Source organism: Electrophorus electricus, chromosome 15, assembly GCF_013358815.1.
Source record: "Electrophorus electricus isolate fEleEle1 chromosome 15, fEleEle1.pri, whole genome shotgun sequence".
In the NCBI taxonomy this organism is placed as follows: domain Eukaryota; kingdom Metazoa; phylum Chordata; class Actinopteri; order Gymnotiformes; family Gymnotidae; genus Electrophorus; species Electrophorus electricus.
This window is the reverse complement of record NC_049549.1, coordinates 10,381,717-10,396,634: the sequence shown is the minus strand read 5'-3', so window position 1 is coordinate 10,396,634 and position 14,918 is coordinate 10,381,717. Positions and strand designations below refer to the sequence as shown.

The 14,918-nt window shown below is 39.8% G+C and overlaps 1 protein-coding gene across 1 annotated transcript; it reads right to left on the bottom strand.

Moving 5' to 3' along the window:
• Window positions 1–12,097: 12,097 nt before the first annotated feature.
• sst1.1 (somatostatin 1, tandem duplicate 1) lies at window positions 12,098–14,045 on the bottom strand. Its single transcript, XM_027028405.2, has 2 exons — window positions 13,782–14,045; window positions 12,098–13,386 (listed from the first exon to the last, which is right to left on the bottom strand). The coding sequence occupies exons 1-2, from the start codon at window positions 13,917–13,919 to the stop codon at window positions 13,180–13,182; spliced, it is 345 nt and encodes a 114-aa protein (XP_026884206.1). The 5' UTR covers window positions 13,920–14,045; the 3' UTR covers window positions 12,098–13,179.
• Window positions 14,046–14,918: the final 873 nt, after the last annotated feature.

Sequence of the window (14,918 nt, the reverse complement as noted above, 5' to 3'; positions counted from 1 at the left end):
ATGCAAAGTAGCCATTCTGAGATGGGTCAGTCAAAAATGGAAGGTGATGGTCATGTTTCCCACATTATTTCTCAATAGTCCTAGACTCCTTTTCTTTGCTGACCCCATTGTGTTGTGCTGATGTAGCTCATCTTCCTCAAGGTTTGTATCGTATATTTGAGTTCCTTCCTGTTCCTCCATAGTAAAACCTCACTTGTCTTGATTAAAGAGTTATTTGAGTCCACATAGCTTTTCTGAATGCAGTCTGACAGTTCTCCTCTGACCTGCCCCCGCAATAAAGCATTTTCACCTTCCAAACTGCAGATCACTGGATGTCTTTTGTTTTACTTAAAATCTAGAGCCTGTTGTGTTGAAATATTCAAACCAGGTAATCTGGCACCAACAACCATGCCATGATCAAAGTCAGAGCGCATTTTCCCCCATTCTCAAGCTTGATTTGAACATTAACTAAAGATCTTGACCCATGTCTACATGATTTTATGCATTTCACTGCTGACAAAGAATTTGCTTGGATAATTTGGTTGGATAATTACATGAATGTGCAGGTGTGCAGATGTTTTCTGTTGTTCATCTACTGTCATGATGAGTTTTTAGTTCGATGCTACCTGTATATTTGTCTTCATCTCAAAGAATCTTAGCCTTGTTTTTCTTCACCACTCTCTGTGGTTTCTTACATTTTGTACCTGGGGGTGTTCACCTCGCATGCCTTGTATATGTTCTTGTATTTGATCCCTGCCACTTGGTCATGTTTTTCAGACTATGATTCCCCTGCCAGCATCTTATATCCTGGTACTAGGTGCTACATTGTCTCAGAGGCTCATTTGCACTGTTTACATCTTGGATACAGAGACAGAGAGACAGATGTATCTATGTACACTAGATGGACAAATGTGTTTGGACTGGGGTGTAACAATGCAGTGCTATTGTATGGGGAAGCTTCTACAATAGCATATTTTGAAACAGTAGCACATTATAAACCAAGGTTTCTTGAATTTTCTTTGTGTTTTATTTTAATTGCAAGGGAATTAAATTCTTGTTTAATATTTGCCCGGTATTTGGCATTGTTTATGCTTCAGAAATAAAAAAGGAATGCTTTCATTTGGTTATTTAATTTGTGGTGAAACAACATTTTGTTTACTGTCGTGATCAGTCCCTCCTAGTTTCCGTGTTCCGTGTTTTCCCTGTCTTGTGTTTTTTAGTTCCGTTCCATAGTTCCATAGTTTCGTTTTCTCCGCCCCTCGTCTGATTTTCTACACCTGTCCCTCGTTTAGTTGACTGTATTTAAGCCCTGCCTTGTGCCCTTATTTATTTGTTTATTTTGCTGTTCGTTGTGGTTGTTTATTGTCTCCATGCATGCATATTCGAATCCTTCTGTTTGTGAAGTTTCTACTCTGTGCCTTTGTGTTTCTTAGCCCCGAGTTTTCCTAGCGTCTTTTGTTTTAGCCTACTTCCCGTTTGCCTTCGTGTGTTTTTGCTTGTTAATCATGTATCCCCGTGCTCTCCGTGTCGGTAATATGAGTCTGGACCGTTATACCGACTCTGATGATGGGTTTGCCCTGAATAAAGCTTTCTCTTCTCCGCTCATGCGTCCGCCTCCTTACCGCTCACCGTTACATTTACATTTTGATTACAGTTGTAAACCTCTCCTCCTAATTTCTTTTAATTGCAGGGGACAAAGTATTCTTTTTGTTGAAAAAATATTGAAGAAAAATGTGCATTATTGAAGAAATACAAAAATTGCACTGTTTCCACACTTAAGAAATAAAAAATGTCTTTTCCCAAAAAATTTCATTTCAAATATTGTGAGAAAGTCGAATCATGAATCAAACTGCAGCATGAGCAGTGTTCAGAATTACACCCCTAATTGGGATGCACCTCTTAATAACTGAATTCAGGTGTTTCATTCAGTCCCATTGCCACAGATGTATAAGATCAAGCATTTAGCCATGCTGTCTGTCTTTAGACATTTGTGAAAGAACGGATGTTTGACTAAAGAGTTCACGCAATTTATGCGTGATACTGTAATAGGATTCCACTTTTGCAGCAGGTCAGTTTGTGAAATTTCCTCCTTCCTAGATATTCCATGATCAGATTTGAGTGGTATTATTGAAAAGTGGAATCATTTAGGAACCACAGCAACTCAGTCAGGAAGTGGAAAGCCACGTAAATTTACACTGGGCTGTCCAGTGCAGAAGTGCATAGTGTTTAAAAGGCACCAGTGCTCTGCTGACTTAATAACTGCAGAGTTCCAAACCTCCTCTAGAATTAACATCAGCAAAACATCTGTGTGCCGGGAGCTTCATGGCATGGATTTCCATGGCTGAGCAGCTGCATGCAAGCCTTACATCACCAAGCACAATGCCAAGCATCGGATGGAGTGCTGTAAAGCATGTCACTCCTGGTCTCTGGAGCAGAAGAGATGTGTTCTGTGGAGTGACAAATCACACTTCTCTGTATGGCAGTCTGATGGGCGAGTCTGGGTTTGGTGAATGCCAGGAGAACATTACCTGCCTGACTGCATTGTGCCAACTGTAAGTTTCTTGAAGGAGATATAATGCTATGGGGTTGTTTTATCCAGTGGTTGTTTAGGTCCAGTGAAGGGGAATCTTATTTTTGACAATTGTATGCTTCCAGCTTTAAAGGAAAAGTTTGGGGAAAGCCCTTTTCTGTTCCAGCTTGATGCAAGGCCCATAAAGGAATGGTTGGGTGAGTTTGGTGTTGAAGAACTTGACTGGTACCATCAAACACCTATGGGATGAACCACAATGAAGATTGTGAGCCTGTCACTCGTATACAACATCAGTGTTTGAACTCACAAATGCTCTTCTGGAGGAATTTCCAAACACACACACACACACACACACACACACACACACACACACACACACACACACACACACACACAAATCTTGTAGAAAGCCTCCCCAGAAGAGTGGAAGCTCCTATATCTGAAAAGGGGGGGCAAAATCTTTAATAATACCTATGGATTTGGAAGAGGTTGTCATAAAAGCTCCCATAGGTGTAATGTGTTAACCTATGTGTTCTAATACTTTTGTCCATATAATGTATTTCTGCTAAAGACAAATATTGACTGCTATGATATTGTTAACCACTAGAGGGGGATGTTTACTGCCACCACAAAGCCACATTTGTCTATACAAATAGTGAAAAAAGATTCCATCTTTAATCAAAGAAAGTATGTTCTGGACAACACATTTAAAGAATGCAACCATAAAAGTAATTTATGGCTATCAAATGTTTTGTTCTAACCTGTGATGCTGATAATTGGTCAACTAGGTGTTGTCTCACTCTCTCTCTCTATCTCTGACCCACTTTCTTTTCCTCTTATGCAATTAAAATATTTCTCTCTTTTTGTATTTTACATTTGACACTAATAAATCTTACCTGCTATTAAGTTAATTATTCTCATTATACCCCTAAAGTTTAGATTGCATTTAAATGTCTTGGAGTGTGAGTCTAACTGTGAGTGTGTACGTGTCTGTGTGTGCAGGACTTTGAAATAACATCATAAGTCTCTGTTGATCTTTTTAAATAATCTAAAGCAATTTACCTCATTAGCTAGCTTTTTAAATCAGCACCTCCCTAAGATAATTCAATAAGAGCACAGACACATGTGCACACACAGGCATAAAGGCACACACTTAGCCATAGGCATACACACAGCATGTGCAAGCAAGCATGCACCAGCCCTTGGTGCACACACACACACATATACATGCACCAAGCCAAAATCTGTTTTACTCCACTAATTATGAGTCATGGATGACTTGACTGCTATGAATCAGATGTTGGTCACTTATTCAATGCTGTCAAACACTATGAGGCCTGACATTATTTAGCAGGCAGCCTGTCAGTCAATAACTGCCTGAAAGGGGAGGCCATATACCCTCCCCGTTGTGCTGCTGACCATGTCGCCTGTAATTGTCTTGCAGGTGTAAGAATGGTGTTGACAATAATTGTTTTGCCACTGCAAAAAGCCAATGTGACATGGATTACTGTAGCGTGAGTGAGTCCACAGCTGTAAACAGAATGATTGGCACTATGTATCAAGAGGTGCACATACACACATACACCCTGACTCCCTTACACACTAACACATTTGGACTGGAATTTATAACAGAGATGACAGTAAACACGTCTAGTGCACTGGCACAATAGGCGCATGTATGTGTGTGTGTGTGTGTGTGTGTGTGTCTGTGTGCGCGCGCGTCCGTCTACGTGTGTGCTCGTGCGTGCATGTGTGTTTGTGTGTGGAGGGTCACTTGGGTTAAAAGGCTTCACTATCTGTCGCCTCCTTGCATTGGCTGTATTGTTTTGCTTTACTGTGTTGTGAATTGCTGAATTAAAGGACATTGTGTCCTTTGTGAGGGTAACGGCCTCATTCACACAGACAGCTCAACAATGGCCACCCATCCCACTCTCTCTCTCCAGTCTCCTGGTCTGCACTACCTTCTCTCTCCCTCTGTCACTCATTTCTCATCCCTTACTTGGCCTGCCTCTTTTTCCCCCTGGAGGAAAACATGACATCATCACATACATTTTTATAGTTACTCAACTTTTCTCACTTCTCCATCATGAACTTCCTCTGACGCTCAACTAAATTCGTCAGCCTTCATAGACTTTTTGTTTGGGCAACGCTTATATTACTTTTAGAGCATCTGGTAAAGACTCATTTCCAGAATGGCTTACACATTTGTCAGTATGACATGACATGTCTGTCTGGTTGCTCTACCAGGTGAGCTACAGGAGATCATCGTTTCGGCTCAACCTTTAGATCAACCTGCTGTTGATCAACCTGCTGTTTCGGCTCAACCTGCTGTTCTTATGTTCAGGGCATCTGAGTATGTTTGGTGCTCTTGCTTTATATGGGATGATCGGTAGAGGGGAATAAGTGTTTTACATGAGAAAAGAGAGCTCACCTGGCCAATTAACCTCTGTAGCACCATCCAGATTATTTTATCCCTGGTAGACCCCACCCCCATACCCCCACTCCCTGTCAGAAGCTGTGATCAAATGGGTGAGTATCTGATCATCTTATTCCTGAGTATCTTGTGATAAGGTCCTGAAAGAGGCAGAATTCAATACCAACAGGGCCCCAGAAAGCTTTTCACAGATGCCATGGGGCAACTAGTTGCCGTGGCGATCGGAAACAAACATTTTCAGGGAGGTCAAGATAAACAAGTGATTGATTGAGTCCAGCTTCCAGCTTTGTGTGTTTGTTTATTTATTTGTTTGTGTGACTGTGTATTGCAGCCTAAAGAAGGTGATGCAGGGGTCAAACCAAGAAAATATCTCAGGTGTTTTACTGCGGCATTCTAGAATTCCAACATACATATTATGATGTTAAAGGTATAGTTTTCAGAATTCTGGAAAACTGCAATTACAGTGTTTGGGAATGTTGGAAGTCATATTTTCACAGTGTTCTACTATAATAGTGGAAGCCCAGACAAGCTTAAACTGCAGCATATAAGTCGATAACCTGCTTTCTTTAGGCATTTTTTGTATTATCACATACAACATTAGGTTCATAGCAAGGTTCTCTGGACTGTCTGAGAGTACTTACCAATGTCTGCTATGAAATTTGATATACAAATATTGCCAAAAATTAAATTAACTGAATGTAACTGAAGTGATAAGCATCTATAATGTTTTAGCCAGGATGTATTCCAAACTCTTTCTCTCTGTCTCTCTTTTTCTCTCTCTCTCTCTCTCTCTCTCTCTCTCTCTCTCTCTCTCTCTCTCTCTCTCTAATCATCAGTTCTGTCTCATATCCAAGAAACACTATGTGCAAGAACAATAACGAATAGATAAAATTGGCATGTTTTCCTTTTTATACTGAGAGTGTGCACAGAGTGCACCCATGTGAGTGTTGGATGGTGTGTGTGTGTGTGGGGGGTGCACAGCTGGGGACCCCGGTCAGTGGTGCAGAGTAATTTCTGCATTTCTGATAGGATAAATATCAGTGCAAATAGAAACTTCATTACTTTACTGCAAAAATCACTTCCTTAATTTCTGACTATGTCAGTTAAACACACACAGAAAACCACTGCCATCATCAGCCACTAAAACACACACTGGGCTGAAATGAGGCTTTCAGCACTCACTGGCCTCCTCCTGCTGCCTCTCATCACCCAGAATGCCTTGCCAATTTAGTATGATAATGGGTTATGTAAATCATATGTAAATACAACTAATGGATGCGTTTTATTCGATGAGATTTGGTGTGATTTGGATTCAGAAGACCTTATGAATTAGAAAAAGAGAGACAGAGAAGACTTTAGCAGATGTCTTGAAATAAGAACAGTGCATGTCAAATCACAACCAAGGAAATATTTACTCCAAAACATATTAAACAAGTACCTGTGACCTCATTGTCATCCCAGTGTGCATGATTGATGGAACCTCCTCTGTTTGGGTGCTTGACTCAGAATGGCATGGTTTCCTTAGAAATAATGGCAAATACACAGGAGACCACAGCTGTAGTGGATTTTTGTTCTGTCTTGGATATGTTATCTGTAGAATAGACTAGTCAGTTTAAGAGATAGGAGAATACAGTGGACTTGCACACGCATACACTGACCATATCATTTTAATTTAAGAAAGATTTTCAAAGCACCAGGTTTTTATCACTGGTGCCACATTATTACAAATTCTGTACACCTATTCTATATGAATTATATTATTTTAAAAAATTATCTATTTGGTAAAAAACTACACATTGTATGAAAGGTTTGCTGAGGGAGATAGTCATCATCTTTTCTTCACTGGTAGAACATCGGGCAATAAGCAAAGTTGCTGGTCATGAATGACAATGGCTGAATGATAATTTGAGAAATGTTGAAAACCCTGAGACTGTTATAAAGAAATACTCTCCCTCTCATACACACACACACACACACACACACACACACCTATATCTAATAGGGGGTAAGCATGGCAATAGGGTTGACCTAGAGGACTAGTATGTGCTGTAGAAGGTTCATCAAAACATACCCTTGGATACAAACATGCACACACACACACACACACACACACACACACACACATACGTTCCATCTCCTAGCAGGATTTACTTGTTCCTAGAATTCAAACACACAAAGTTCTCCTCCTTCAATAGAGTATGAATGCTCTATGATTGTGCCGTGTCTGTGCCTGAAAGAGACACGCACAGAGAGGGGGAGGGCGATGAAGAGATAGGGCTAAAGATGATGGTGGGAGGGAGGAAACGTGTATTGAACTGTGTCTGCCCGCGAGGAGAATCGGAGGCGCTACTTCTCATGTTTCCTCCCCGCTTGGCGTCGAGAGCAGGCCCCTGCTAAGCCTTAACAATATCTCATTCTGTCTCCCCTGTCAACTTCTCCCTACCTCCCAGCACACTCATTCACTCCTCTCGCCAAGTGTCTTCTTGAAGTTTGCCAGTTACTGCTTTCTCCTTCTCTGAGCACCTCTGAGCATCTGGAGGGCCCTCTCTGCCCTGCGTGGGGATCCAGACAGGAAAGAGGTCAGCTGCACCTGCCCTGCGAACATGACGTGCTTGGCTGGATCATAGTACAAGCAGCACGCCCGGCCATTACAGCCTGAACCGGCTGCTCAACAGAGAAGAAAGTAAGAAAGGAGATGAAGTGGAAGAAAGGATGGCTGAGCTTACTTCTGTTCGGTGAAGAACACGCTGATCAGACAGGTTTAGGGTATTAAGAGCAGAATGAGTTAAGGAGAGACAAAGAGACAAAAGTACTCATGGCTAAGTGAATAATTCTAGGTAATTCAGTTTTCTGAGAGAGAGAGAAAGAGAGAGAGAGAGAGAGAGAGCAGGAGAGCATTAAAGTAGTTTATTAAAAGTTGAAAGTTGTAAGATTAGAAAGGATGAGCAAAGTGAAAAATATAAGATGATGTAGATGAAGGCTAAATAAGCTAATGCCTTTGTTTATTAAAAAATAAAAACATTAGCACGATCACCACTCAAGAATGAAAAAACACGCATAGTGACAAATCACGATGGACATTTACACTCGGTTAGTCTAATTCGTTTTCGCTCCAGAGAACAGAAGTATCCCCACAAAATGCACAGCTACATGAACCTAAAAACCTTGGTTTGGTGCAATTGGCCTATCTAATAGCATATCTTTAAACAATATGAGAGAGAAAGAGAGAGAATCACTCACACACACACACACACACACACACACACACACACACACACACACTCAGTGTCAGCTCTGAACCTCTTCTTAACCCTGCCTTCAGTATGATAGGTGTACGTGCACTCCTACAAAATGTTGACAGTGAAGAAGGTCCCTTCAAAAAAAGAAGAAATATCAACCCTGTAAGAGCAAAAAACAGATGAATGTCACAGCGACGAGACCACCTTTTCATATTGGCCCATTGGCCCTTTTCAAATGCCATTTTAGCACACAATATCTCCACCCGAAAACTGAACTAAAGGCGTGTACTTGAAGCTCCTTTAACGGCACGGTAATGAGTGTTAATAGAAGGAAGTGTAGAAGTATGCTCCCTATTTTAATCTGCTGAAGGCTTGCTAATTACGCTAAAAAGCTCGGCAGCGGGCGGATATTAGTGCTAACGTGACGTGCGAACTGCGAAAAATGGAGCCATAAACAGGGGTGTGTGTGTGTGTGTGTGTGTGTGTGTGTGTGTGTGTGTGTGTGTGTGTAGGGTGTGCATCCATGTTTTATGAGTAGCTATTGATGGCTACGTAGACATGTTAACACATCGCTGGGTTGGCTGAATGGGAGAAGCTCGGCTTCAACACACACACACACACACAGAGAAAGAGAGAGAGAGAGAGAGAGAGAGAGAGAGAGAGAGAGAGAGAGAGAGAGAGAAAGAGATTGTGCCTTCACTTCATTTTGGCTGCAAATGTTGCATAGACATTTGTAGCTAACCCCAAACCTCCAACACAAAGTTAAAACCATCACTAAACACTATTCATAACATTAAAAATTAAAATGAGGTTAATAAGGACAATTGTTATAAAACTGAAAGATTAACCTAAATATTGTTCAGAGTTTTCACTTAGGCTACAGCAGGCAGTTCCAAGTGATGCTCTGTGACTCAGCATAGAAATCACTTCAAATAAACTAAAACTGAAATAATTTGAATTTGAGTCATGACAGGATTACAAAGTGAAACTCATGGGTGCACTCTAACGATAAATTCATGCAAATTAGTGCAAGCAGTTATGAAGTCCCTATGAATCAAGTCGGAAGAAAATGAATGAACACCTTAACACCTCGATCCTTTGAATAAGAGTTGTGTTGTGCAGATTCTTCTCAGTCGTGAGACCAGGAAGCTGAAATAGGAGGGAAAATGAAGTACATTAAAAAAGAGCGAGAGAGAGAAGGTGCTTTCAAAAGAGCAAGAGAAAATGTATAGACGGTTCCATCTTCTTACACATTTTGAAACATTTCAGAAATTCTTCTAAATGTTAGAAATAATAATCGACTATATATATATATATATATATACACACACACACACACATATATATATATATATATATATATATATATATATATATATATATATATATATATACAAAAGATTGAACTATTAACATTATTAACATTCATGCAAGTGGTTGTACACAAAATGTTTGACAGAAACACTCATATCTATTTAAAGAATATCTTTTTTTTTTTTATTTAATTTAATTTAATTTGATATTTAATTTGAATCTACTTTATTTGTATGTATGTATATATATATATATATATATATATATATATATATACATATATACAAATAAAGTAGATTCAAATTAAATATCAAATTTAAAAAAAAAAGATATTCTTTAAATAGATATGAGTGTTTCTGTCAAAAAATTTGTGTACAACCACTTGCACGAATGTTAATAATTCAATCTTTTGTTGGTTTTGTTTCAAAAAATAAAGTTACACAGATATGTGTTCATGCCTGTAATGAAATGTAATGAAAATGTAAGATAAAATGTAATGAAATCTAATGAAAGTACCAGAGACAATCAGAGCGTAAAAGCCAAAGAACACAGTATTAGTTAAGTGGTGTGTAAGGAAAGATATGAGGTGAAAACTAGACAGAATAACATCAATAAATGGATAAATCAGTTAGGCAGTTTGCTATAATTGTTTTTTATGGGGACATAAGGTCGATGCACACATTCAGTGCCATTAAGCATTCCAGAGTATCACTTATGGTCCAAAAGAAGAGGAAGGGCTTATTATCAGGGAGCAGATGGGCAGGATTGTTCTAAATGTTTTTTCTGCTATCATTTTCTCTGTCACTGCATCTAGTGAGTTTAGGATGAGTCTAGTGGAAGGATCTGGCCTCCATAAAAAGCTTACCAAGGTTTGATTCCTCTTAAGGAGTTTCCAGCCACTACAGGGGAGGTGAAACATAAGCTTGTTTTCTGTTTTTATGGTCCATTCCCCTTTTTATATATAAATCAATTTCTTTCTTGCAGGACTGTCTGTTTCTAATGTATTATTTTTATGTTCCCAAGACCAAAAAATAAGAATCCATGTCATTATTAATGCTGATGTAATTGATTATAGCAGATCTTGCAAACGTCTGCCAGACCAGAGGAGTCCACCCCCCCACCCCACCCCAATTCAATCCCATGCCCTTTATCCAAGCATTTCTCCAAAGACCATCCATCCAAAGCCACACAGAAGGGTGCACGCATAGTGTTTAGTGCACCCTTCTGTGTGCTGTATGCATGTGCAAAGTAAATGAAAGGCAGGTAGGACAGCCTCTTTCTGGAAACCTTTCCTGATTGGTTAACACAACTGGACTGTGTGGAAATTATGGGTTGCTGGTTATAGAGCCCAAGACAACCACACAGACATGTTTTTTTTCAGCGGGAACTATTTTAGCTATAGCTATTAAGATGATTATATGGTTTAGCGGAAATGTTCTTAGAAAATTGTTACAGTAGCTTTTTTGCAGGACATCATAATAAACAAATGTTTCTGTGCAGTATGCTTGTTGATTAATATTTTCTTTTTTTTCTTTGTTCATTTTTAGTACCTGTTCTAAGGTCTTCACTAGTTTTATGGGTTGCTCAGAATTTTGCTTTCTGTATAACTGTTACACATTGAGCTAAGGCAAAAGCATCTTTCTGCCTCTCTCTGAGAGATGTCTATTTTCAGTTGTGTTGTTACTGATGTATTTTGTTTTCTTATATTTACTTTACCTATTTATTCAACATGTATTGTCATCTTAACAAGAAATGTTTAAAAAGCCTCAAATGTTGTCTAATAATACTCTTCACAGTATCCTTCATGTAAAGTGAAACAATTTGTTATGTTCAACTAGACTTTCTAATATTTTCTATATTGCCTCATTACCTGAAAATCTGAGAGGGCAAGCCGTATATGGACAGTGGCAAGACAAATCTCCCTAAGCTAGAGGAAGAACTTTTTTTGGGGAACGCAAAGACTCCAACTGCTAATCCTGCTGCTGCTACTATAGTAGAGCCAGTGCAAGGGTTTATGGTCAATGATGTTCCTTGTGCTAACCCCCCCACCCCACCCCACAGCACCTCGACTGCCCCTGAATTCCTCAGTGATCAGTTAGGCAGTTTGCTATAATTATTATTTATGAGTATGAAGATGTGGGTATTTTACAGCAGGCAGCTGTGCAATGGAGCCACTGGGTTGAGGCACACTCTTTTAACGCAGTGCTGCCTTAACTGTGACTCAGCCACCTGCCTGGCTTTCAGAGAACTAGCATTGCCCACTACACAGCCTCAGACTAGCAAGTCAGTGTGCTTTGCATGAGCACTGCTTCCAAGTCACATGTCCCATGGGTTTTCATGGGATTTTGTGTTCCTCTGGCGCTTGGTGTGAAGTCAGCAGTGATACAGAAATGACTGATGATTTTGGCTGCATCTTTTCAGCCTGGTGGAGCTAATTTAATACAAATTATTTTGTGACTCAGGCTGTATTTCATCTCACTAAGCAAAGATATTTAGACACTAGTGAGTTATAGTGCCATGGACGTTCATATTTTAAAAGGAGACGGTATTCCCGCAGTGAAATTAATGGAGTCAGATGAATGTCAGGCAGCCACACAGGTGATCTGCTTTAGAACATAAGTTTTTAATGTTGGTTATTTTTATGTGTACAAGCACAAGTGAACTTCACATGTTCTATGTTTTAAGCATCACTGTGTGGCAACATTGCTATTGATACCTCATACTGTTCAGTTTGGTTTTGTTATTTGGAGAAATGGATTCTCACGACACCTTTCTGAAAAACAACTTATTCAAGACCATGTATGAAATGAACCTTAGAATTTTTTAGGGGATAATAAAACATCATATAAAAATTTTCAGTCCAGAACTCTACACACCCATTCTGCATCCAGGCATGTCTGTGCCAGGATTTAAAACAGTCATACATCTACATAGAGAGAGAGAGAGAAAGAGAGAGACTCAGTTCAAATACAGCCACACACACTCATGGTTTAATTGTTTGAGAGTTTTCTTAACAGAAGCGATTAGTCAAGCTGTTACTTTCTCTGTCACACTCAGAGTTACTCATACAGACTCATTCACAGATTACCAAACAAACTAACAGAAGCCGCTGTTTAGTAAACACAGTATATTGTGTTGACAAGCTGACAAAACTAGTCTCACTTTCATAGTTATGAAAGCACTGAATCACTGAACAGAATAATGATATATCAAAATATGCCAGTTTTACACACAAATTAATTCTAAGCAAACAACTGAGCACAGTGTGAACAGTTTCCATTAAAATCTCCATCTCTTTCTCTCTTTCTTTCACTCTGTATGTGTGTGTGCATATTGCATTTATTGGTAGGACAAATCTGCATTACGCATTGGCTCTGAAACATAGATTTTACTCAGTTAAAAATAGAATTTTCTTTCTAAAGTACAGTCCGTAGTAATTTGCATACATTCATTAAACATTCTTTCTAGGCTCACCAATTTCTCAGAAAGAAAGAAAGAAAAAAAACGACCAATTAAAACTATCGTCGTTATTGTCAAATGACAAACGGAACAATTTTTATTTTGTTATTTACATTTTTTGGAAACAAGAACATTGTGGCGTCGTTAATATTTGAAAACCAAAACGTGAGAACAAATAAGATAACGGGGAAAATAGACCTTTAAGATGGTTTTGTAATAAACAACTAACATGACGTGAAAGTTTTCCAGAAGAAATTCTTGCATCCGGCTTTGCGCTCACGGGGAGCAAGCATAGGACCGGCAGCTCGCTCGAGCTCAAGGCGCACGTCCTCTTGTTCGGTGCCACGAGACAAATCATCAGATTCCATTGCCTCATTTTCTGCTTGCGCCAGCTCTGAGAGCAATTCTGCGAGTGTGTATCTGGCTAGCTCCTGTTAGGAAAAATTCAAACAATATACATTGAAATTCACCTGCTTGAAACAATTGGTACTATGTTCAAATATGCATTACATTTTGAAGTACTTTTTTTAAAAAAAGGAAAGAAATAACTACATATGTTTCAAAACACAGAAAAACTTTTTCTTAGACGTGTTTAAAATTCTATACTCAAAGTCAGCACCTTGGACAGCTCTCACGAACGGACGGCGAACGCAATGGCTCGACTGTGCGTTGTGAGCAATTACAATATGGCTTTGAAATCAAACACACGGTCTGAAAATAAGCAAATGTTCTTTTCTGGCTTCGTGAAGAGACGTAGAAAAATTCCCTCCCCTGCTCTGTCTTTCTTAAGCTCTTTTTTTCCCGCATCCATCCTTTCTTTCTTTACCTGTTTTCCGGACGGGGCGACGAGCGACCTCTGAAGAAACTGGCGTAGTTTGGCGTCGGACGGTGCACCCGAGACACTGCTTACAGTGAGCGCGAGGGACAGGAGCGCCAAAGCGCACTGGATACGCGTGGAGAGCATCTTTCCAAGTACTCGGATACCGAAGGACCGAAGTGGCTAGAGAAACAGTAGCGTCGGTTATCACTTTCTTGGTTTCCGGCTTCTTCAGTCTGGTGCCGCTGATCTCCCCTCGCCCCAGAGAACGTTCTTTTAAGCGATCTGTCTGACGTCAGGAGGCGAGGGGGGTTTCCTCTGCGCGAGCATGAGTGATGAAGAGTGACAAAGTTCGCACCGATTATGGGCGTGCGCCCCTCCGGAACTGAAATGGACGAGTGATCGCTTTTACCTGCACTCTTTTAATATCACTCAATGAGACTTCTTATACTAAAGTGTTATGCGCGCTCGTGTGTGTGGGAGGTGGGCACGATATATTCATCTCAAATCGTTTCCAGAAGTCAGTAAAATCGAATTCAAATACAAATATTTGGCATCTTTACGCGCGGCGTGTGTGCTGATACACCAACTGTGAACTGTGTTAATCTCTAGACTGTTTGTAGTCCAGCAATCAAGCGTGAACTTATGTGATATGGGAATTGCGAGTTTACAGGTGGGATGTAGATGTGGATTAACTAAATAAACTGCCATACCGCAACAAATTATGCCAGATACATTTTCTATTAGGACAGGCATATTAGCAGGTTCTTTTTCCATTGGGTAGGCCTACTAATTGGCTAAAAAGGTGACACAGCATGAAAAGTTTACATTATCTATCTATCTATCTATCTATCTATCTATCTATCTATCTATCTATCTATCTATCTATCTATCTATCTATCTATCTATCTATCTATCTATCTATCTATCTATCTATCTATCTATCTATCTATCTATCTATCTATCTATCTATCTATCGGTTTTCTTTTAAACAGCTACTAAATTTACTTCCACTTACCTGAACGAACAGTGGGTTCATGGGTGTGTGCACACGCACTGACGTCAGTATTCTCAGAATCGCCTCGTGTCCCGCCGCGTTTTCTATTTTAGGGCGGCGCATGGACCTGTTTGCCTGGTCCCGCTGCG

Bases quoted from the DNA above. Each gene is read 5' to 3' on its own strand.
- sst1.1 (XM_027028405.2), bottom strand. From the start codon at position 13,919: ATGCTCTCCACGCGTATCCAGTGCGCTTTGGCGCTCCTGTCCCTCGCG. The intron at 13,387-13,781 runs GTAAAGAAAGAA...TTTTCCTAACAG, and splicing joins TCGCCCCGTCCGGAAAACAG to GAGCTAGCCAGATACACACT.